Source organism: Haemaphysalis longicornis, unplaced genomic scaffold (genome assembly GCF_048455015.1).
Source record: "Haemaphysalis longicornis isolate Haplotype H1 unplaced genomic scaffold, Haemaphysalis longicornis Haplotype H1 scaffold_10, whole genome shotgun sequence".
NCBI lineage: Eukaryota > Metazoa > Arthropoda > Arachnida > Ixodida > Ixodidae > Haemaphysalis > Haemaphysalis longicornis.
In genome coordinates, this window is record NW_027526204.1 from 91,458,680 (window position 1) to 91,484,287 (window position 25,608).

At 45.6% G+C, this 25,608-nt stretch overlaps 1 protein-coding gene across 1 annotated transcript in view; it reads right to left on the minus strand.

The window, feature by feature from the left end:
• The window catches only part of LOC144159937 (uncharacterized), a 71,669-nt gene that overhangs the window by 37,760 nt on the left and 8,301 nt on the right, over nt 1-25,608 (minus strand). The window contains exons 3-5 of the mRNA XM_077691585.1: nt 22,296-22,319; nt 11,728-11,863; nt 4,374-4,453 (exon numbers count right to left, since the gene is read on the minus strand). Coding sequence (XP_077547711.1) covers nt 4,374-4,453; nt 11,728-11,863; nt 22,296-22,319 — 240 coding nt within the window. The remainder of the gene's footprint in view (nt 1-4,373; nt 4,454-11,727; nt 11,864-22,295; nt 22,320-25,608) is intronic.

Below are 25,608 nucleotides of genomic sequence, written 5' to 3' on the forward strand. Positions count from 1 at the left end.
CAAGCATACAAACGCAGAAATGACCGATATTTCTTTGGCTATGTTCAATACGATCAAATTCACACGGCGCAAGGCTAACTTCATGGTCCGCTTAGATGCCGTGCAAAGTGACAATCAGCACACCGCTCCCAGATGCAGACCAAGGTCTAGGCAATCCGAAACAATTTAAGATCGCTGATACTATCCATGACATCACACCGTATGGACTACCATCCAATGGCTCATCCAAGAAGTCATCCTGGGAGTGCGCCTGCGCTTTGTCAAGGCCGAAATCCTTGCAAGCCTTGACCAAAGGCAAGACCAAATGTTCGCATGCCACACACTTGACCAATTAAAGCTGGTGGTACCTCCCTTTGCCGGACTCAAGGTTATGTACTTTGTTACGTTACATTATTCGGCACGGACTACACCTGCTCGCTGTACAAAAACAATTCCCGTGTGACCCTATGCCAAAATCCGGACATCCATCCACAGCGTGTCCATAGCCAAACGCCAACACATGCCAAAAGTGCGACTCCGAAAACAGGGCCCCACCTGTGAGCCACTGTGCACCCTCTGTGGCCGCTCCCACATGAAGGCCGCTCAGGCTACCCCAAACGCTTCCTCATCCTCAAGCCGTACATCCTTCGACGGAGAAAGCAAGCGAGGTGCCAAACGGAGGAGCAAGTCACGAGTAGGGAGCACTCCTTGCAACGCACCAGACCAGGGACCGCTCTTGTACCACTGCACGGGGGCGCCGCTGCAGCACGGGCTCCAGGTCCATATCTACCTCCTAGAATGGTGCCCTCAAGCAAGACATGACCTCCAACAAGCAGGTGGTTTTTGGTGGTCTGATTCCCCTTTTTCAGACTTGCGCAAAAAAAGGGCGTTCAGTCGTTATGTGGCTAAGTGTGAAGATTGGGGACAACGCCAACTGGAAGCGATGTTTCTTCCTGATTAAACCCCTTTTGAGGTCAAAATGCCTTTTCTGGTCAAATGCTGGTCAAAGGCATTCTTGGAAGTGAAAGGGAATGTGGGATTCTGACATCGTTCCGGGGGCCGCATAATACTGCCCCGTGGGCCGCAGGTTGCCGACCCTTGGTGTAAACCACCAATCTGCGTTGTTTATCTTTCCAAAAGTTTTGCCCTCGTCATTAGCCGCATACAGTTCAAGAAAACATACGATGGCCAGCCTCAGCCATGAAATGCACGCTGCAAAAAAAGAAAGGAACTCGACAGACACACTAGACATTTTCCACTTACTCTCAACTTTGCTTGCACTTTTTACAATCTAGGAAGCGGAAAAACCAAATATTTTGACAGTATAGGCTCAGAGCTTTTCTAAGCCTTCGGTACAAGTTGATTGACGTGTTTGATTTTGGCTTTGGCGAAGTATGCGTGTCATAAATGCTGCGCGTGGCATGTTTCGCGGATGTTGCGGTGTGAGATGCATTTTTTTTTTGTTTTGAAGAGAGGTTTTTAACAAGCACTACACTGGTATTACGCGACACAATTTGCTAACTTTGGGGGGTTCTCATTTGAAGGACAGGTGTTTGGCTGTTACATCGGAATTACAACTTGCGGGAAATGACGCGGTACATTTGAATTTTCATTCCGATGTGGGGTGTGTGCGAGAAGGTCCTTGAGGCACAATTGAAAACATAACGGTTACTAGTACTTCTGGAAAAATACCGCACCAGCACAAAGCTGCAGGTGAACTTTCATCCTTACTGTCAACTTTACTGGTGTGAACATTCCCCGCTCGACGAGTATTTGTATTTCATCAGCGGTAGCGAGCCCCGTTTGCGCAAGCAACCAATTCGAGAACTACATGCTACTGCTCGAGCGGGGTAGCAGTAGAATGCACGTTTCGACAAGCACTGGCATCTGGGAGCAGGCACTCCCGCTTCACAGACGTGCGAACCCCAGCGGAGCCAGGTACGTTAGCTGTAACTAACGGCCGGACGTGCATGCCTGCAGATGAGGCGGCCACAGCACCTACTGCACAGGTGCACCTAAATCCAGCTTTGTTGGAAACCACATGTTCTTCGAACCCGGTGGGGCTCTCAATTTATTTTTAGTTGTCACCGGTTGAAAACTTTTTCGTTGTATGCAACATTCAGTGGTTGGATTTGCCCGTATTGCTTTTTTTTTTCTCGCCGTGCGGTTCCGGTGCGGTTTGAATGCGTCTCAGCAGTGTTTCTCTTCCTGTTTGAGTTTTCCTGTTAAGCACCCTACTGGGCTGAATCTTGTTTTTTAGCCCAAATAAAATGGACAGCGTCGCTTCTGCCAAGCCAGCAAGACAAGATGTCGAAAACAGGAGAATGAAGGCAGCCAGATAACTAATTCACACGAATCATTTGAGGATGCAGAATTGAGCCGTAAATCTTATTTCAGTAATTGCATGTAGGTTACACTGTAGCGCACGAATGGCACAGGTACACTGTAATCACGCGCGACACTTCTTCCGTCATTTTATTCGACAATGGTTTTAGAGCGTTACCAAAGGCATGTACGGTGGCCCGTCAGGTGATTCATACGCATCTATAAAAGCCAACATATGTCAACGGTATCCAACGATTAGTTTTCAGAAGGTATTTTTCAGGCGTTTACAAAACGTCCTTCATGCCGACTTAACGCTACATCGAAAAGGTATTTTTATTGCCTTTATAATACCAATTCTACACCAGATTTTGTCTCGACGCTTACAAAACTACATTCACATCGTCTAGGAAATTTTAGCCTGCGGGACACAAGCAGGGGTATAAGATGTCTAGGCTAAACAAAATTTACGTTTCCTCACTCTTTCGTGCTATTTTGGGAGTAGCACTTTCAGAAGGTGAACTAGCAGACAGGTCTGCAGCACGACCAGACATTTGCCGATTAGATATTTGTATTGGCTAGGGGAAAGCTTTCTGCACAAGCGTTATTCAAGACATTCCCAGCTTAGCACCAAAGAGTTCTGCATTTAAACAAGCATACAGCAATGAACTACGGTAAGCCTCCTGAAGTATACCTGTTACTGGGTGTCTTGCATGTGCATGCAACTCAGTGGTATGGAGCACTACGCTCGTGGTATCACACTGCGGAGGTCCAAATCCAGCCCAGGCTTCTTTTTCCTGTTTATTTCGAATTGACCAACTATTTTCTCTGCTTTGTGCCTACGTGCCTTTCACAGCCCGGTGGATAATACAAAGAGAGGACAGGGGTATTTAGTGGTGAATGCCTCTATACTTGGTCGCATAAAGTGGTACTGGCAGGCTTATCCAACACAGTTCTGCAGGCATCAACATGGCAATAGCGGGTCATCGCGATTCTTAAACTACCGCTAATATGCGCCACAAATAACATGGAAAGCCATGGACGTGTAGATTCTTAAAGTACCGCTAATATGCGACCACGGATAACATGGAAAGCTATGGACGTGTAGCAGGAACTAAAACAACACCGGTTTGAAGGAATGTTCAAAAAACCGCAAGAAATTCAATCCGACACATACGCTTGTTGTCAATTTTACTGAAGTCTTTCTAAAGACGAACCACAATTGGCAAAGATTCAAGTGAGCATACACAAACTTTAAACTCATGAACATCGTCCAGCTAACATGCAAGAAAAGTTCGCGTTATTTCACGTTACTGCTGTTGTACTTGTCGCGGCCGCTGCAGGCGTCGCATGGTAGGGAACGGAAAAAAAATAACAAATATGCCTATTTGAGTGCATCAATGCAATGCCAACACAAACCGACGGTTTACAAATTCATTTCAGTGGCACTTTACTATTTCCCTTTTTTTATGTCATAAGTTAGGATCACCTCAGGATAACACAAGCATGCATTATCAGGTTCAACTTGTGCCAGTCGCTCATGCAGTGTTTTCTATCAATACCGTGTTCACAAATGACGCATTTTGTGATGAAGCAACTGCGTTAGCCAATTTCAAACATTTAAGTACTGTGTTTTTTTTTTCACGTTCACACACATTTGTTTTCCATGGATGAGCCAAATGATATTTAAGCGTTTCAGTCAACTTTTTTGTTTAAGTTCATGCTTCATTACTGGCCACTTTATTCATGATCTACCATCCGCATTACCTGCTGGGTAAAGTAGCGGTTCAACAGATGCTGAGGGCAATGGCGTGCAAGAAAGCCGTGTGCTGAAAATATTAAGTAGCTACTCACTATCATGCCCTAAATGCGATTTCTATTTCACAAGCTGATATGCACTTGATTGCACTTTTTTCACCGAATTAGTCAAAAACACTGACACACAGATATCATTACTTTTGCTAAGTCTCAATCTGCCATTTTTGTTATAACAAAAGCAAACCAAACGGTTGGCTGATATTCGTTATTCACAAAAACAATGCCTAAACTCATGCGGAATGGTAAATAGTTACCTTTTGGCAAAATGAGGATGAGCAACAGTAGGCCAAGGGCCACGGCGCCGGTTCCTCCAATGCAAATCTGCAAGTACACGCTAGAAAACAAGCATGTAGTGAGATAAAGTACGCTTGTGAAGAGTCCATCACTGCTTTCCCTGTGCACTCTACACACAATTTTGTAAAAACCCTGCACATTTTATTTGTTTTCTGGCACAAACATAGCCGGGCCAAACACGGCTGCCTACAACTACAGTTCTTTTCAAATGTATTAGCATTTAGCAATTACCGTAAGGGAGTCGGAATGTTCAAACATTAATGTGCAGTACACTTCACGTCTCAACCCGTTCATACCCAGAGTTGCTCTGGAGCAACAACCCAAACGTTTTTGTCTCCTGGGCTTTGTAGAGTTTTGGACATTTAACGACATATGCTGACAGACGAAGGTACACGTACCTTCAAACAGTTGGAAAAAGAGAGGCGAAGGTACTTTTTCCTGCTAAAAAAAACAGGCTTGATTATGCGCGTCGACTCATTTCGAGCATGGCGGCTCGATGGGCTCGTGACAGGTAAGCGAAATTGAAATTTCGTACGGTCTCTATTTGAACCATAACCTACTTTTTTGGCATTGAATGGTGAAGCGTAGCCTTCGTATTTAGGAGTTTGCATTTGAATTCCTTCCTAAGGCAAACTACCGACACTGACAATGAGGGCACTAGATTTACTATACCATAAGAAAGAATGGAGGGGATGTTATTAAAGGCAAATTGCGCAGATGTATGTAACAAAGGCGATTGAACATTTTCAGCTGAAAGTAAATTATTAATAAAGGGATTCTGCAACACTGGAGATAAACATTTCGCTCATTTTCCTGCTTGAGGCGCTGCGAAAGCCGCACTTTTGCTAGCACATAACGGCAATGTGTGATTTTCGCGTCGCAGCAGATGTGTTCCAGTTTCTCTTTGCTTTTGTTGAGATTGCCTTCAAACTGGCTATGGAATAACTCCATTGCTGCAACTAAACGTGGGCTGGCTAATAGCTGCGACATTGCTAGATGGCGTCATTCAAGTGCACAAATAGCACCAAAATTTGGAAATTTTTTTATTGTGTGACTATTGTAGGCACTAGATGTACGCGTGGTTCGTGACAAGAACGTTATGAGCATTTAAACGATAACACCTGTTGCTAAATTAGAGTTATCAATTCAAGCGATGCTCCCATCGACATGCGTTGCATATAACGGAATAAATTCATGATGTTACAAGTTCTGCTCACAATCAATACGAATCAGCAAGGGCTTGGGCCAAACAACATGGTCTTGAAAAAATGTCAAAAACAAATTACAATACGTTTTATTTTTACGGTAACTTTTTCGTGACATACGTTTCGTATCATTCACAGCCGCGGATGATTATCAATCGCAGTATTACACTTAAAATGCGATAGCATCGCTTCCGCAGCCATTCAATGACCGGGAAGAGCATGAAAGGTCTTCTGCAGGCTGTTAGGTGAATTTACTAAAACATAATACGGTATATTTGCCCTACCGAGTCTCACTGCAGTAATCGACTTGCTAGTAGGCTAAACTGAGATTTGAAAACGATCGAGTCTTAATGACGCTTTGATTTGGCCACGACTATGACTACGTTTCAGTAATTTCGCCTGCTTTCCTAAAATGGGGCAGCCGTTGATCCCAATTTCTCACATATTGACGACCGAAATTGTGAAGCCCGAGATAACGCAGGGTTTTTTTTTCGACCAGAAATGCGTAGTCGTAAAACTTGCGAAGCCTACCATCTCAATTTCCTTTCTTACACGTGCCTCCAAACACTTCTGCCGGTTCGTTACCTCATCGCGTTAGGCGCACCCAAGCGCGACCTTCATGTGTTGACAATGAGCCAATTTCGAATGAAGACAAAATTAGTGAATTCAATTACATTCGTGAACCGGTACGGGCAACACCACTTTTACGGGCAACACCACTTTAAAGACAGTAAAACGTTTCTAAAGGGACACTAAACGCTGAATGAAATTTTGTTTTGACTGAAAATACGTTTCGTAGCTCTTCCAGCTTTTGCTCGACGAGTAACCATGCGTTATTTGGTGAGAAATAGAATTAGGTTTGCATTCCCCTCCGAGGTTTCCCTTTCATTTTTTCGTGACGCAGCCATCGCGTTACAAAGTAGAAGCGACGCTGCAAAGCATAAAGACGCAGTGGAAGTTCGTTTGAATACCGCCGTTGTGACCGGAGAGCGAGGCCCTCTCATGCTGGGAACTGTAGCTTTCCCGCCTCTAAATTGCGGCCGACAGCCGAGAGCGCTTGGACTTGTACCGAAGAAACGAGACGCCCGAGCGCTTTGTGTGCCCGCCTAAACTAGGTGATTTTACTGTCAGTCGTCTACAAAGTACATACCAAGGTAACCGCTTACAGAATTTTGTCTGCCTATATTTCATTCAACCTAGATAACAAGCGGATTTTCGTAAAGGCTATTTAACAAAAGACCATATTCACACGATCAATTAGGTGACAGAGAAATGCGTTGAGCATCCTCATCCTCTATAGATAGCCTTTATAGATTACGAGAAAGCATTTGACTCGGTCAAAACCTCAGCAGCCATGCAAGCATTGCGGAATCAGTGTAGACAACCATTCCGTAAGAGTACTACAGGATACCAACAATAGCTCCACAGCTACCCTAGTCTAAGGAGAACAGTAAAATACCTATAACGGCGTTAGACAAGGATACATAATCTCTCCAATGTTATTCACAGCATGTTTACAACAGGTATTCAGAACATTGGATTGGGAACAGGTGGGCATACGGGTTAACGCAGAATACCTCTACCTCATATTTGCTGATGACGTTGCCTTGCTAAGTAACTCTTGGGGACGAATTGCAAAGCATGATTACCGCATTGGACAAGCAGAGTAAGGCCTGAAAAGTAATACGCGAAAAACCGCACCAATGCTCAAAAGCCTCGGGAGGGGACATCGTATTGAGATTCGTGGCGAGGCAATGAAAGTGGTAAGCAAATCTTTACATTAAGGCCAAGTGGTGACTCCTTTTCCAGAAATAATTAAAGGGATAAGAACGCGGTTGATTGTATTCGGCAGGAATTCCCAGATAATGACTGACAGCCTACCATTGTCCCTAAAGAGGAAAGTATGACAGCTGTACCTTAGCGGTACTCACCTACCGCACAGAAACTTCGAGGCCCACTAAAAGGGTTCAACTTAATTTGAGGACGCCTCAGCGAGCAATGGAATGGAAGATGACAGGTGTAACGGTAAGACACATGAAGAGAGCGGAGTGGGTCAGGGAACAAACAAGTGTTAAGGACATATTGGTCGACATTAAGAAGAAATGGGTTTGGGCAGGGCATGTAATGCGAAGGCAAGATAACCGTTGGTCATTAAGGGTAGCAGTGTGGATCTCTAGAGAAGGCAAGCGTAGCAGGTGTGACAGAAAGGTGGGCAAGTGGGATCATCAAGTTTGCAGGGATAAATTGGTCGCAGTTAGCACAGAACCGGGATAATTGGAGATCTATGGAAGAGGCTTTTGCCCTGTAGTGGGCGTACACAGGCGGATGATTATGATAATTATAATATACTAGAAAGAATTGGTGCCAATGTCTTCGCTCCATTGACTCATGCCTAACACTGCCCAAGGGGGAAATGGCAAGATAGTAGCAGTGGTGATTTATTCATAAACAGGAGAGAAAACTGCCACTAAGGTTGTTAGTGTGGTCATATAAGGGAACAGCTGCATTCGAATCGGTGAGAGTGGAAGGGGGTGAAGGTGGGAGGACAGTGGTGGTATGAGAAATGGAAGGTGAGAAGGGTAGTTGATTGTAGACAATGCGGGCCCTACAGCCGGGGTTGCTGGAGGCGTTGATTTTGACCCATGGCCTCGAGGTGGAGGACCATACAGTTCAGCTTATAATAAACCACTAGGGCAAGGTAAAAAGAGTACCAAGCAGCTGTAGTGACGGTGTAGTCAGTGTTTCATATTTTTGTATAAATCTGGCACCACTGTCTAGGGGAGTCGCACTTCAGTGAGCGTTCCGTCATGTACTGGGCAGGCACGTTCCACTCGTCCTTGGCATTGCTCATGAACAGGCTGAAAAGTTGCCTCTGGGTACAAAAAGCAGCAATATTACTCTAAAAGAGTATTTACATTTGATATGATAAAATTGAAGCAAGTGCTGCCCTTTTTTTGCTGATTTTGCCTTCAAGACAAAAAAACGTCATGCGGCTAGCTAAGCCAGGTGGGCGAGGAACGTCGCTAGCTGCAATGGCGGCGCCCACAACGGCCCGCGATTGCAGCGCCAGATTTCCCTCTAGTATATATTAGAATGAAACTATCGGGGGAGCTCCCTCCTGTTGCTGTCTCCTTCCCTTCCTGCTCGGTAGCCTTCCTGCGTGCTTCTATGTCCGCCAGCCAATGCTGCAGCACAGAATATTCCAAATTAGTGGTAGGTTTGTCTAGCATTCACCAGGCGCCCCTCCTCCGCCTCCAGGCTTAGGGCCTACAGAATGCGTACATATTCCGCTAATCCATCTTACATATCCGTGGTGTGGCGCGGGCCGGTGTACACGGCTGAGGCGTCTCTACTGTTCCAATTGGAAAGCGACTGACGCGTCAGGCTATTTTATAAAGGTGGTGTTCGTCCAGGGGAGCCGCGCTTCAGCGAGCGTGCAGTCATTTACCGGTACCTGCAGGTGTACCAGGTAGGCACTTTTTACTTGTCCGTAGCATGCTGCAAATGGAGCAATACTAAGGCAAATGGAGCTCCAAAAAGATTGATTTGTAAGGGACTACTTGGAGGAGGCAGAACGACAAAGAAATGAATTCGGTGGCTAGAAGGTAAAGTTGACGGACGGGAGCGGACGTGCGAAAGCGGACGGGCGGGAGTGGAGAAATCGATTTAGTACAGTCTAGCGGAGGTGTGCACACATTTTCGATGGCGAATGGCGGCTGTTCTAGAGGGCGCTCTTTGTGTTAGAGGTGCCACCGGTCCGCGCGATACGGTAACAGGCTGTGACATGGTCCTCTTTTTAGTTCACTGAAATGCATACCGCCGCATGGTCACGTCATCCAAAAAATGCATGAATACATGAATCAATACAACGAAGAAAGGATGGGAGGTGGGCTCGAGAGTGCCTTCCTTCGTCGTATAGATTTGTATTTCATTTCCGAGATGAAATGAATGTCTTATAAATGCTAAACTGTAAAACAACGCTCTGCTGTTTACGTTCAACTATCAGGGACTTATTTTCCCCACCGAGGGGAAAGCGACCACCCCTCGTTGAAAGAAGCGGGGAACCCAGGTTTATTCGGGATGGTAATAGATCGCTACACCTAGTGCCTTAACCCATTTGTGATTGTGTGGACATGTCTGCATACCCCAGCCCCTTGTTTCGTTTTTTTCTGGTGAGGAGACGCGCACACGAGATTTTTTGTTTGCTTCAACCTAGCGTGCCTCCAGGAGAGTGATTTTGTACAGCGGCACCATCAAGTGACCCTCGCTGCAGCAACTAGTTTTCTGCAAATAAATTTTGGAACACTGGCTATATCAGGATTGAATGTTTCACTCTGCCTTTAATTTAGGTAAAAAAACTGCTTTTACGCGAATGCACGGTTCAACGCAGTGAGAACTGCAGCCAAACAAGAGCTATATATCTAAATTGGGGATTTCTTCTATGAATGCTTTTTTTCCATTGCTTCAGCTAATTTTACAACTACATGATACGAGAGCCATTCGATTTTAATTGTGAGGGGTTTGCCACCCTCCAAATTTCCGATTGTATACTTCGGCGCAAACACCCCATAACCAGCTATTTTGACGCGCGTACACTATACACGAGAACACCACAGTAAAATGTGTAACTAGCGTCTTTACTATGTGCAGCGTCTTTGCTCCTCTGCTGACTGGGTCCATCCTTTTTAGCAGCCTGTCGATGCTGACAAATTCCTTTTTTTTCATTACGATGGTTGTCACCCTTAGCTCATTAAAAACATAGTAGGCATGGCGTCGTCTTTCAAATGCGATCGATCCCAGGGTACTGATACGATTTCACCGTTGACTGTATCGTGATATATCATACCTTTCAATAATAGGCCCTCAGGTCAAAGGGACCTTCTTAGTCCTATAAAATTGTTTTTCTTTTACGATCTCTCCCACTCGCACAGCCGGGTACCGAGCAAGTACTATATCTCGACATGGTGTCACAGCGTCTTCCAGCAAAGACCTTGCGTGGTAAACCATAACGGGACCCACGAACAACGAAGTGACAGAATCACGCGCACCGACAGCGTGCAGAGAGGCGAGCTGGGCGAGCTTCGGCACCTGTGTGCACAACATATCTGCTTACTTCATGGGAAAGAAGGCTCTAGCACGGAAGACTCTAGCGTGGAAGTGCAAAGAACACTCATTGAACGCGCAGAGAAGGCCCTGTCGGCTATCCCGGGAGCTCCGCACTAGGGGATCCTTACAAAAGTAAAGTTTTCTTCTTCTTCTTCTTACGGCGCAAAACTTTTGATCGCTTTTCGCGTGCTCCTATCCCACGACGCCTAAAAATGTTGAAATATTTTTTAACTTCGGCTTTCAGAGGTACAAAGTCCCATGACTGATCATCGTGTTTAACACGGATCATTTTGAACACCTGGGGATCGTTAACGCGCGCTGACATCTCGAACACACGGGAGTTTTGGTTTTAGCCTCTCAGAAAATACATCAAAAATGGGCGTGGATATTTGCAGTTATGGGGATACGAGCATCAGATGCATTACGCAAAGGTTGTCAGTGCATGAGATCAGAATCTTTTTCGGTGTTTTCTTTTTATTGTATTTTGAACCGTCCTTTACCCATGCTCATTCTGTCCTTCGCTCCCAATTATGTTAGGCCACATGCGCTGCTGCGGCCTCTGCTCTGGCATCTTGATGGCCTGAGTGAAACAGCTATCTCAAGAGCGAGTCAACGGCTCATAAACACTCTGGACGTAAAAATGAAGCCCCCTGCACTCTGAACTCTTGGGTCCTCAGACTCCGGTAAACAAAGCACAGGATTATTTATCCGGATGGACTAGGAACTCAGCACGGGTACTGTGAAAACTACTTTCACAGACCAACACCTTCGCAAACGCTTTCTAACTATTGACTCCTCCTTGCCGGAAGCCAGGCGCGCCTCACATACGATTCAATGACTCACAGACACGACAGCTACCAGGAACACAACATTTTCACCCAATTTGCTGCCACTAGTGTAAACCATTTTAAGCCCATCTAACTGTACCCGACAACACTGCCAGCAACCCCAGCTTTTAAACGTGGAGGTTGCGAGTGCTGCGGAACAGAATAAAGCCACTTACTTTCCCTTCCGCTCCATTTCCATCCTCTGGCGCCGGTCTCCTGCCTCCGGCTGGCGTTCGACTTCCTGCTCCTGCCGGTGGACGACAAGCATTTCCCCTTGCTGCTCCCCTGGCTCCTGGAGCGCAGGGGCAAGCGCTGCAGAAGGGCAACAGAGGGATTCATGACGCGAGGATCCAGGTTCAATTGCAACCACGGGACGCGGTTTTTTGTTGAGGCGCTTCCTGTTTCATCATCATGTGCTCTCTGTGGAAACCAAGTAATAAGGTTCACTGTCCTGCAGTGCACTTTGGTGTTACGATGTACGGCGCAAGTGAGCCGTATAAGCTCTGCTTCAAAAACGTACAATGGAAACAGGCAAACCCCTTTGAGCCTGACCACCTTAAGTGCACATGGCTACCAGCAGGTAAGTCGTAGATTAAAAACAAAAAAGGGGCTTAGCCAATTGCACATTCGTCTCTGTGACCCAGTGATGTGCACCTGCTTTCCTGGCTTTTATGTTAAAGGAAGGAGTGAGGGGTGGGTGCGATATCTATTGACCGTCTAGGCCGTTCACCGCACGAGTTTTATCAAAACAACACTTTTATCGAAAACAAGACCTTTGAAGTGGGCGTGCCTGACTTTTTTTTGGTTCGCCGTGGCGTCTGCTAGGAGAACCTGTACTGAAAAAATGTGAACGTCGTCGCCCCTTCGTCTTGATACTAGTCAACGCTGCTGCTGTGAAAGCAGAAAAGGTGCACAGGGTGTGTTCCCGCTACAATCAGTAGAAATTACGCCCATTACCCGCCTTCAACGACGCGGCATCACTTCGATGAGCCATAGGTCGTTACAGACGACAATGCACCGTCTCAATCCCAATTGTATAACACGGCGGGCCCCCCCACGAAACTGGCGAATGAATTAAAATCGGCGCTACAATCTACGACTCCAGGCACAAGTCTGTACCTTGCTTGCCGACCTGCGACGCATAACGCCGCACTATCAGCGAAGTAAAGCTTTAGATTCCTCTCAAATATTGTTAAGCTGAGCTGCAGGCTGCCTTAGAATACTCTCATTGAATCTCTAAACTGCCCTGCTCTTGGGCACTTGGACTCTTAAGGTGACACACGCAAGCACCTGCAGCATGGGCCACCTCTGACAGTTCATCACAAGAGATGCTTCCGCCATCTTGCCATTAGAAATCATACCCTTTATAGAGTTTAGGCCTTCGCACGGCTTGATTAACTTGTTCGACAGCCCCTCCAGGGTAACCAAAACCCGTCGGAATTAAGTGGTTGTACGGCAAACATACTTTAAGGATTCGTTTGCAGGGCGGGAAAACAAAATGTACAAACCCCATACATACATACATATGGCCACTCGAGAAAAGCTACCTTTTGCGCACTGCTTGCCACGAATGGCACTCCGTTTTCAAAATTGGTTATTACCAATTCGGTTGTGTTTCAAGAGGTATTACAAAAGCAGACAGTAGCAACAGGTTCTGCTAAATAGGAATTATAAAAGTTCCCTCCGCTTTATCGCAATTCCCGAACTTACTGAATTAAGTAGTTTAAATCGGTACAAATGGGAATCGCTAACCTCACATGCCGAATTGTTTCCGTGTTTGCGCTTGTGTTGCGCGGTGGTGTAGCCCCAAGCTAGCACATCAGGATGGCTAGGTTCTGCTGCATCGCCCTCCGAAAGACGCTCCTCTCCGTTTTCTCTCCAACTCATGGCCGGGCTACAGCGACGGCGCCCGCCGCTCTAGCCCGGCAGTAGCTGACGCTGCTGCTGCGTTCGGGACACCGACCACGCGAATTCCAGGTAACGGCTGGCAGAATCTCTGGTTTTACTGTTTGTAGAGCCACGTGTGTGAATTCAAATGACGTCGCATGGGCAATTGTGGGTATCATTTAAAGCTTTGCTTTCCAACCACCTCCACAACGTGGATTGGAGCCAATTTTTTTCTGTAATTAATTTGGTAAACAAATCATTTACATGTGACAACCAAAATGAATTTACAGTTGTAACGAATGATTATGAGACGGCATTATTTGTTCATGGTAGACATATGTTCGTCGGCCTATATCGACCAGCTAGTGGAAGTGCCCATACCTTTTCCAGCCATCTGCAGCGCTTGCTTGAATTTGCAACAGTAAATAAACTTAAACTCATGTTAGGCAATGATTTCAACGTAAATATGCTCGAAAACAGTAACAAAAAAATTACACCATCTTCCCACGTGGGAACCCTGAGGAGATGCAAAGCCGTTGTTGAAGGCGTGACAGCCAGTTTACTGCCAGAATCGTTGGCGTCCATTGTCAGCTCATCGGACGGCGCAGACCGAAGCAGCAACTGAAGGGAGCGGCGCGGACCTGGTTTATCTGAAGTGGCGGGGAGGAGGAGAGAGTAGCAGCGCGCACAGTTGTTGGGGAGATCGGGAGAGGAGAGAGTGACGTTATCACAGCTGGCGTGGAGAGGGGGAGAGCAGGAGCAGCGCACACAGGTGGTGTGGAGAGAGGGAGGAGAGAGAGTGACGTTATCACAGCTGGCGTGGAGAGGAGAGGTGCGGACAGACGCCGGAAGGACAACGGACATAGCCCCGAGCAAGAGAGGCTTTGCATCTAAAAGGAATCACTGTCTTCCATAATTGCTATGCACGGTTTCAATGTCATTCTCAACTGCCAGCACAGTAACTGAAACGTCTTGCACACTTCTAGATTTCTTTATCACCAATAGTGAACCCTCTTTATTAAAGCTGATGTCATTGCTGTCGATTTAAGTGACCACATCTACCTGTGCGTGCATGCGTCTGCGTGCGCGTGTGGGTGTTTATATCTGCTGCGAAGTCTGAAAAGAATAACATCCAAAAAACAGTTCTTCGAGATAAAAGTCAGTAGCGAGGTTGAAGCGTTTCAGAGAAACCTTAGCGAGTGTTACATGAGAAAATGCCTATTCAAAATCTACCTCAGACGAAGCCTATGATTGCTTCATGGATGAATTTTTAATGTTTACAATGCCGCATTACCTATTAAAACGCTTTACTTAACAAAACACTGCTGAAAGCCTTGGATAAGCAATGACATCTTAGACCTGATAAGCTTGGAAAACCGCGTGTGTAAAAAATTCATTTGCACCGAAGACCTCGCCGTGCTTGAATTTAAAACCTGGGATAACAATCCGATGAAGTTTTGTTATTAGAAAGGCTGAGGTTTCCTACTACAAATACATGTTTTCACACGATGTAGGACGCTCTGACCTTACATGGAAGAAAATAAACTACACTACCGCGTTTCGTAAATCAGAATGAAAATCTGGTCATCTGCTATTAGGGTGAAAAGGTATCCCAAGACAAATTAGCTAACTTGTTTAATGATTTCTGCGTAAGCTAATTTTCCACTTAAAGATGAGCAAGACTTAACATCAAACAAGAGCTCGATATTTTTTCCACCCACTGATGAGCAAGAATTTGTGTCCACATAAAATATAGCAAAAGCCAGTTAAGTATACGACAGACTTGGTCGCTTTTCCTTTGACACATGTAAGCAAGTTAGTCCTATCCACAGGATCATTCATGATAAATATGCAAATAGCAAATGTAATTCTAATTTTCAAAGGGGGTGATAAAAAGTTAAAAAAAAACTACACACCAATATCAATCTTGCCGCTATTTTCAAATATTACTGAAAAATACATGCCCCCCGGTCCTCTAAATTCCTCACTCAGTTCTAAACAGCTTTCAACATGACTTTAGAAAAAATTTCTCAACTGAAACTGCACTACTAAAACCAATGGAAATATTTGTTCATAGCTTCAGATGCCAGTTTTACTCTAGGGATTTATAGACTTGTCAAAAGCATTCGACTCAATCAGCCATAGTATCTCGATTTAAAATAGAGTTCTGCGGAGTGCGTGGCGTGGTCCTTAATTCTATTGCGTCTTACCATAAACAATAGTTTGTTAGGGTTTACCCACACGCACTATACCACCGCTCACTTCCTCGACCACTCCACGACTCCCGCCGAGTCCCCAGTTCCCCCCGCGCGCACACACACCGCCCCGCGCCCAGAGGGCGCCACCTACTCCACCATCCCTCATGGATGGATGTCCTCACAAGTTATCGTTAAACGAGTTTTCCTCGAAATTAACAACAATAAGCACCCGTGTCCCCCACGGCAGTATTTTAGGGCCGCTACTTTTCAGTGTGTAGCCAAACGACAACTACACATTAACCCAAAATCCCAGACTTTCGTTTATTTGTTACGCAGACGACACCAGTCTCTTGGTCACAGGAAGGAGTACTAGCGAAATCCAAACAATCTCTAACCGCAGCATATATATCCGCTATGAAATGGGACAAAACAAAATGCCCTAACAATTAACCTAGCAAAAACACAAGCAATTCTTTTTCGTCCAAAAAATAAAATTGTCCCTTCGCAAAAAATTAGACTTCGTACTGAACATTGAGGTAGTGGAATCTTAGGGTTCCTCTTTTGTCACAAACTCGAGAGTACGACGTCTAAAAGTACTGTATAAATTTTTCTTTTTCTTGTACAGTGCCTAATTCTTCTTGCAGTAGTTCGATTCATTCAGTTCGGTTCCATTCGCCCCGAGACAATGCTGGAACTTTCTCGAACGAAGAGGCGGTAACACGACCACTCGCCGGCTCGCCGGCAAGAAAATACCAAAATAAAAGCTCCGTCGCTCAGATTACACCGAAGCTTCGAGCACTCTCCAGGAGGCCCGCGTGGCCTTGCCAGTGCTAAAGCGCGCCGATGATTCTAGAAGGGAGAAAGAGGGAAGTTATTCACTGACGGCCGCGGGCGCGTTGTGTGTTGTGCCCTCCCTCTCTCTCTGCGCCGGCGTGGTTATAAAAAGAGAAGCCGCGCCTAATGAAACCAGCGACGTTTGGACGTCGTGATGTGACAACGGCACCTGCCAGTTTGTGCATAACACCATCGGCGACCCGCGCCCTGGAGGACTCCAACGTACCCCTGGGCCTCGAATCACCGTGATCGTCTCGGACGGGCTGGCCTACAACGAAGCCATTCCCAGGTAGCCGAATCGCCTCCGACAGCGGTGCATCGTCCGGCCCGGTCGTTGAGTATTGTGGGACTCTGTCTCTCATATGCATCGAACTGTTCGTTTTTTTTTTCTTTAGTTAACGGCTCCACCTCGTAATATCCATTTGTTAACGCTCCTGATTGTATCATTTTGTCTAATTTTGAACTGTTTCTTGCATTTGAATTCGATCGAAGTTGTCTGTCATTATCGAATCGTTACCTCGTGCTTGTTCAGTGTCTTGCCTGTCCAAATACAAGTGTGCTCTTTTCGTTCAAGGCTCTTACTCATTCTTGCCGCTCTGGTCGGCGAAAGCCGCACATCAGACGGCCACCCTCTTCGTCACCTATGCCCTGTGGATTCGTTGGGGTTTGTTGGCTCTCTTGAGTCGACTCCCCATATCTTCTGACAGTGCACCCTATTAAGAAAACGGGTGACAATTTCTGGCGTCCGCGACAGGACGTCTGATTTGAGCGGTAATGAGGAGAGGAAGCCTGGAACGTTTGCGGCATAGGTTGCTACTGCCTTTGTAAGTTGGTGCTCTCGTTAGATTTCTCTGAGTATATATACCTAGCTAGAGGCTATAGCATCGTCACTAGATTGCGATACATTTGCAATCATAGATTTAGAGAAAATTGTAGCGTTGGGCTGCAAGCTTGCCTGTCAGGGGCCGAACTACGACAGTGGGTCGCGCAGAAAGAAAAAAAAGAACGAGAAAGCTGAGAGAGCAAGACAGGCAGCACGAGAAGAGGCTGAGAGAGCAAGACAGGCAGCACGAGAAGAGGCTGAGAAAGCACGACAGGCAGCACGAGAAGAGGCTGAGAGGGCTGAAAGAGAACGAGAGGAAGAATTTCAGAGACAACTTCAGTTGGAGCGAGTAAAAGCGGAGCGAGAAGAGAAAGCCCGCCAGGCAGAGGCCGAAAGGGAGCGAGTAAAAGCGGAGCGAGAAGAGAAAGCCCGCCAAACAGAGGATGAAATGAAGCGAGTGAAAGCGGAGCGAGAGGAGAAAGCACGCAAAGCTGAAGTTGAGATTCTGAAAAGGCGACTCGAGATACCATGGTTGAAGGCGTAATCCTCATCAGACGAGGAAAATGCGAGAGAAAAGAACAGTACCCTAAGCACTAAAACTGAGGGGACAAAGGAAGGACAGGGTATCTCTGGAAGCGAAGAGGCGGATTTATCCGCGATCCGCAAGCAGGAAACGCCTCCAGATTTGTGCTAAAGCGCACCGCTTCAGACATCGAAGGACGATGATCCTACAGGTGATGCGCAGATGGAGGATGGCGGTAACATCCCGATTGTGGATACAGTCATGACATCGGCGCCCAACGGCCCAGACGAAAGTGTACCCGAAATTGCGGGCACAGTGTCTGAGGAAACCGTTGTCTTTCCAAAAGACACGGGTAGAAGCGCACTTATCGTGCATGAAGACCCAGTTCCAGAAAGCGAACTCACTCGGCAGGCTAGCGCCGCGTGCATACCGGACAGCTCGAGGAGCAAAGCGACCGACTGTACGGTCAAGGTTGAGGTCCCTGTGCGAAGCGCGGCCGCACTCCGCATAGAGGGCTCGCCGTACATCAGCGTCGGCGACGACCCACTGATTTCGACGGGGAAGGAGAAACCACCCGCCGTCACGAAAGAAGAGCCAGTTATCGGGGCAGCCCGATTCGATGCCTCAGATAGAGGCGAAGCCGTGCTCGTCGTTTATTTTGCTATCACGAATAGGCAGATAGCGGGTATCATTTTATTTTAGTCTGCGTGAGATGAATTGTGTTCCTTGTTGCGCTTATGTGTATTCTCTGTTAGGCTAGACGAATGAAAATGTATACTATGTGTTAGTATGCATAACTTTACTTTTCTGTACAAATGTGTGCAGCCCATAGCTGCCAGTACTGGGCGAGCCACCTAGTGAAGTTGCTTGGAACAGCAGCTTTTTGTGATAGGCTCATGCTTTGTAACGACAGGAAAATATGTGATGGGCGTAAAAAATGGAGGAAAGCATGTTCTAGTTCTGCTCAACCGTGGTGCCTTGGGTTTCCCTGGCGTCACAAATGCAGCTACAGCTTATTAAAAATAAAGGGACTGGACGTTTGCTGCCGTCTAGTGTGCAGACACCGGATTATTTGGGTGTAGCTATGTAAAATTTGGGAAATTACGGCATCTTTCTAAGCAAGAAATAAATTCGTTTACTATATAAAGTTCTCTCGTCCTTAGTTTTTTTCAGGCGAGAGTGCCATGTTGTAGCTTCTATGTTTCAGGCACATTTTTAGGTGAAATGCAGCACGTCTGTATACATCGTCAAATGATTGGGTTCAGTCATAGGCTGGTGTGGGTGTTTAGGCCAAATTGCATAGTATGAACTGTTTATCCAACCTGCACATTAATTAGGACACAAAATTTAGGGGGTTTTGCAGACGATCTTTTTTTACCGTTTTTTAGTAGAAGAAAAACATAGCACCCTTTCTATAGCAATTACAACAGAGACTGCACTCATGGGTCGCAGCTGAAGCAGAGGATTAGTGCTAGAACCGACCGCACTTTTTTCTCTTTAATGGCTGGAACTCTAATCGTTGAAAGAGGAAATGGTGGGGGAAACGAGAATGAGAGAAGTAATCTACAGATGGCACAAAATATGATGAAATAAAATGTACACACGATCGCAGATAACGTGCTGTGATTACACGCCACAGGCCACCCACACACCACCATTTAGGCTTGAGCCTGCCATTGGCCCGCCATCAAAAACCCAAGCCCGCCTGCAGTATCTAACAGTGCAAACCCAAATGATTTCCGACCTCCCACAACAGGTTAATCGAGGTAAGGTTACCGCGGCACAAAGAGAAAACAAACCACAGTAAGACTAGCTTGGTGAAAGCAGAATGGCGGCCATAATAAGTAAATTTCTAAATATCTTACAGTAAGATCTCCGCTCGCAAGAAAGTGCAGTAGGTGAAACTAATGACGCCTACTACACTATGAATCAACTCAAATGCCCATGCGGTAATCCCACTCAAGCCGGTTTTGCAAAAATTGTGCGTGAACCCCGGGTTGTCCCGCAAGCTGTACATTATGCCAAATATCCTGTGCAGAAACCACACTGTAGCAGAAAACTGCTTGACCCAAACCGACTCTTTGACCTGCCCTATAGTTCTGCGAGCTGTGGCGAATCCGAGGGGGAAAAACGGTGGGGTCCCCCTCTCTAGACAGCCGAAATAGGTCTAGAACCCACACTTGTATCCTTCGCACACTCAGTAAAAGTGCCCTTGCAGTACAGCTGTCGGTTACAAAAGCAAGGCAACAAAATCTCCCCAATGGTAACTATGCAAAATCAGTAACTATTTTAGGGGACTGCACGAGTGCACAGTAACGCAGGCAAAGTGCACCATAAATGGGTATCGAGGAGTCATACAGCGATCACTTCTACCATGCTTCACTTAAATCCCGCCCCTGCCACAAACCCAGTGCACCCACCCGGCACCTCCACGCTTAGGTTAGCTGCTCGTCGTGACTCGCAAGCCAGACCAGTATTTGTACGCAATATTACGTTCTGAAAAATGTTCCCAGTGATTATATTTAAACCTTCACAGCAAGCCGGCCTAGTTGGAAACGATTCATGATTGGACTTGCGCAAAACAAACGGGGACGAGGAAGGAACGACAAGGACGAGCGCACTCCATGCGAGCTCGTCCTTGTCGTTCCTTCCTCGTCCCCGTTTGTTTTGCGCAAGTCCAATCATGAATATTTAAACCGACCCTTTCTTAGTGGGACCAATAGCGTTCTGTAAAAAACTAATGCACTTCTTCATAGACTGGTTGGTCGCCTGAAAAATTCTGATAAGATCTCTGTACACAGGGCGCGTCGTGAAAGTGTGCTCCCATAGAGTCAAAACGGTTACTTGAAAATTGTGAAGATAAGACAATACACGGATCGATCATTAAGAAAGAGTACAACAGTATACATTTATCTTACAAGCCACAGATCGGTATACATTTAGATGCTTCGTAGACGCGTTTACTAGTGCGCGAACAATCGTCGCATGGGTTCGTTTTTCGTTTGCTATTTGCGTCGTTGATGGTTTGACGATCGATTTAACTTTCAGCGAAGGTTCGACGCACCTTTAGCGGAGATTTTGACCCTTTTTTTGACGCAAACACGATGTTAAAAATCTTTTTCTGCAGATTATACACGCGTGTCTAGTCATTCTTTCCGACCTTCAAAAGTGTGTAGGTCTCAAACAACCTGTTCAAAAAGCAAACAACCTATTCAAAAAAACCACTGGCGCCGCCTCGCTTTTAGCCCTATCGGATATTTGAGATGATAAACAGTGGTGTCAACTTTTGCCGGCAGATAGAACCAACCTTGTCATCTGACTTTTTATCACTAATTCGCCCTTGTGTCGTATGCGCCTGTCTTGTATGCAACCATCATCGTCTCCTTTTGCGCTAAGCCTCCCATTCAGTATAGTTCTTTTTCAATATACTTAGAGTATATTGAGAGCTACAAAATAAGCTACAGAGCATCCCAATAGATGCAAACAATTTTCCTGCGAACCTACCGCAAGACTTTCGCTGCAAAAGCTGTCTCTAACTAATGCGCTGATTTGTTACGCCGCATGTCATGCAATGCATCTGGCCATTAGGCAGCACACACATGAACCAACCGCATAAACTACTGCCACCCCCATCCTTTCACCAACCGCTCACAAAATTAGCTCTCCAGCACAATTTGTAACGCCCCCCTCCCCTTCTCACCGGTGGTTTCATAAAGCCTGCTCCTGCACGGTTCGAAACACCTTAGCACCTGCCCAAATGCGAGCCACGTGGCAAGTTAAACCAGGATGCCTTGGTTCCGACATTGTTATGGGGCGTGCCATCATAAAGGGCGTCATACAAACACCTCCACAGCTGCCGAAGAGGAAATCGAACCTTCCAACTTGTGCTCAGTGTCAATGACATAGGCCAACTGATCATCATTCCTCTGCAGGGTGAAGGCCGCTATCACTGACTTATCTTCTATCTTGTGCTGTTTGAATCTCCTTTTCCACCAATTCTTTTTTCTCGCGCTTCCATCTTCCAAGCTACTGTTACCTTGATGGTCCACCACTTCTTAATTGCTCAATGGACACGCCCACCCTAATCCGCTCCTCATAATTTGAGCTAGAATTTCTCGATTTTTAACTCGAAGCGTTACTTCTACCATAAATCATCAACGGCAGTGCGCACTGTTTGCATACTTTATGTACTAAACAATTTCAGTTTATGTACTAAACAATTCTCTTTTAAAAAGAAAAGCCTAAGGTTCTCAGCACATTACGAACATTCCTGGTAAGCAAATTCATTATTACACTTAACGATTCAGTGAATGTAACGCGGTGCATGTGCATACACTTGTTTCATTAAATACTGGGCTAAATGAAGTCTGCTACTCCTGCGGTACAAATTGCAACAACATGTGTGCCATCGAGACACGTGGATAACCACAGGACCTGCTTATTTCCAGTTTTATACAAAACTTTCACGAGGGTACTTACGAGCCATGCCGGGCATTCCTCCAACTGTAAAAGCATGGGTGCAACACCATATATAATAGGGCCGCGCACACTGGGGTCCCATTCATGCAATACTGTCACCGTACTGCATTAACATGGGGGCATGGGCGGCTGCAGCCAAGGGCCCTCGACTCTCTCGCGCACCACTCGACCATTTCAAAAATTTTTCTGAAGGTGCTTGCTCCCCAGGTTGGCATCAAAATGTGGAACTGGTAAAGTTGCGTTCAGTATATTATTGACAACTTAACACGACAATGAAGGCAAAATGCAAGTTTGGTTCATGCGAAAGATTGCCCTGCTAGACATTACTGACACGATTTAAAGCAAATTAGGCGCAGAGTCGAACCCGACTATACCGAACCCGTTTACATCAAATTATCCTTTATCTCCAAGCATTTGTGGACACTTTATATTTACAAGGAAAGTACACAGCATGTTACAGTTGGGGAACCGTATATATTTTCAAAAGAGGAAGATTTTAAAAAAGAGCAATGGCATTACTCGAAGAAAACCAAGTGCATAATATTTTTTCGTCAATAAGAATAGGTGAGGTAATCGTCAACTCCAGAACTACTGTCTTAATTATTCAAATGCGAATGAGTAATTCTGGATATCCACAAATGACATCTACCTGCGGTAATTTCAGCGGCGTAATAATTCCTCACTCATTTATTTTGGCTGATATAAAAATACCACATAACGGCGCCCACACCCGCCTCATAAGGCAGCGCACTAAATAAGCTGGTTGAAAGCAGCTGCTTTGCCTGTCAAAAGCCCAAAAAGTCAATTCATCACCTTGATAATGGCATGGAAGGAGCAACCGCGAGTTTCGCGAAGCGCATGTGACAGATGATGCACAAACACGGTCGCAATTTCTTCTTCCTTTACTTAACTTCATTCTGGCTAACTCACAGGAAGCTCGTTCGAGGGCGTTGCTTTATAATGCAAAGTTCGAATGCCCTCGCGTGGCATTTTGCATATTTTGCGGACTTCTTTTATAAGTAAAAAAACTGAGTGCGCAATTGGTACACAATTGGTATTTCGCTGATAATAATGCAGTCAGGTGTCCCTCATGGGTGCCTTGGTGAGACTAACTGTTGGGACAGTAAATTAAAATACTAATTTATTATTACAAAATTGCGGCGACTTTTACACTGTACTCTAATCGTTTATAGACCAGGTGTAATGTAACACGTTGCTCTTTTTTATCTTAGTGCACCACATTTGGGACACAAAGTAGCGAAAATTACGCCTTCATTAGAAAAATAGTAGGCTGGCTAATACGATACTTCCTAATGCAAAATTTGAGCGCAGAGCGAATTGCCGTCTTTCTGGTGACGGCGCATACAAGCTGCGTCTAACGAAGTGATCGACTCATCAGCGAACGCACGACCGCACACGCTACACTCTAGCGTTGTCTCCTAGCACGTTGCTGAATGTAAATGACCGCGCCTATATATAACTGGCTACCTGATGTGTCAGTGGCTTAGCAACAGGTGCTGCAATCTTGTAAGAACTGTTATCCATACATTTACTAGCATACCAGCTAGGGGACACCACACAGATGTTGTTTTCATTTGGTACGAACTTGTGTTGCCTTGTTGATCTTTATTACATGGTTTTTATTTACATGTGCATTCAGCATATTAGCCCCAAATCAACTGAATCGTTATACATACCATTACCTTCCTTGCCGATATATTGACGCTAGCTAATGTGACACTGTAATATTTAATAAACCGCTTGAGATGCTGGGGAAATATTGTTCACATGCTGCCCTAAAGCGCTGGTAATAGCCTGAATTTTTTTTACTACTACTCACAACTATTTTTTACGTCGCCGCCGGCCTCAAACCGACGGTCCCACCGCTCCCGCGAACCCGGTTAAAAATGAAGTGATCTCTCTCTATCCCTCTCTCACCTGCCGCACTTCAGTGCCCCCTGACTTTTAATTTGTTGTGGCAATGTTGCTTATTGAAAGCAGTAGCTTGTTTAAAAGCGTAGAAATTTTTTCTGCGGCAGCGCATGTGGATAAAATAGCTGTTTCAGCTATACTTGCTGATATAATTACTTTCCACTTGCACGAATTAAGAAGGTTGGCCCTTAATCGAAAGGAAGACACCAGAACAGCCTATGAGCTGCGCACTTGTGGTAACCGAGTTCAACCCTCGTAAGCACAGGATTGCCAGAAGTGCGTATGATCAGCTTATTTCTGTCTGTAGAATAGCCAATGTTTCTCGAATATTTTCTCGTGTTGATTCTTTTTCAACCTCGGTGTTGGCGTTGAATTTTGTTGAATTGTAAACAAAACTGGAAGAGTATATTTGCTATTTGTACGCTTTACAAGGAGATATATACGAAGTAATACAGTGAGCTTGCTCTGAAGCAAGCATGCAATAACCCTCGCATAAAATTGCCTGCACCATTCCCTAGCACCCAGACGATTCTCGGCACGCTGTTAATTCCTACGCAATTACACAGCACACAACCTTTACACGCCCACCCAAAGATTTGGTATGTTAACTAACCGGTGTCTTAATGCTTTTTGGGTCAGAAAACTTCCCTGTCTCTCGATGGGAGAGTTTAATATGCTGCCAAGAACGGCCGCGACGCAGTGCTGGCTGTCGTAAAGGGACTGCACCGTATTTGGACAGTTCTAAAGCGGACCCGATGGTAGCGCACAGGTAAGTTCCCCTACGAAAATTCGAATAGCCAATTTCACACCGATTCTGCCGCGCAGATTAAAATACCTGACAACACGTCCATTAAAAGTATTTCATTTGCCACCCGCAATTGTTCCAGCGAAAATCCCTTGTGCTTCATACACTTGCTTGTACAACTCCTACTGGTACTCAAAAACTCGCGTGGAAAACTTTTAAAGTGTTTCGATTTCAAAGGTCTTGATCTTAATAATTTCAGACATGCCGGGTTCTCGGTTCACTCGCTGCTAATATGTGAATATCACCTGGGAGTCTTAAAGTTCTTTAAATATCCGCTCACTGTCGACAAGTAATTGACATTTCAAAGCACTTGAACGACGCTTTATAGTGCTATCTCTTAGTGCCAAAGTAGTGATCTGACCTAGTGTGAAATTATATTTAGAATAACTAAAGCCAGCTGCCTTTTTAGAACTTTTTTTAAAGTAATTCAATATTATTTCTGTGCAGGCAAATTGTGCAGGCAAACTGAAGTTCATATAACAATAAAGTGTGGAACTTAAGCTTTTTTCTGGAGGATCGTTGAGTTAAACTTAAGTAAATGCTATTCATGACGCACAGGTAAAGGGACATTAGCTA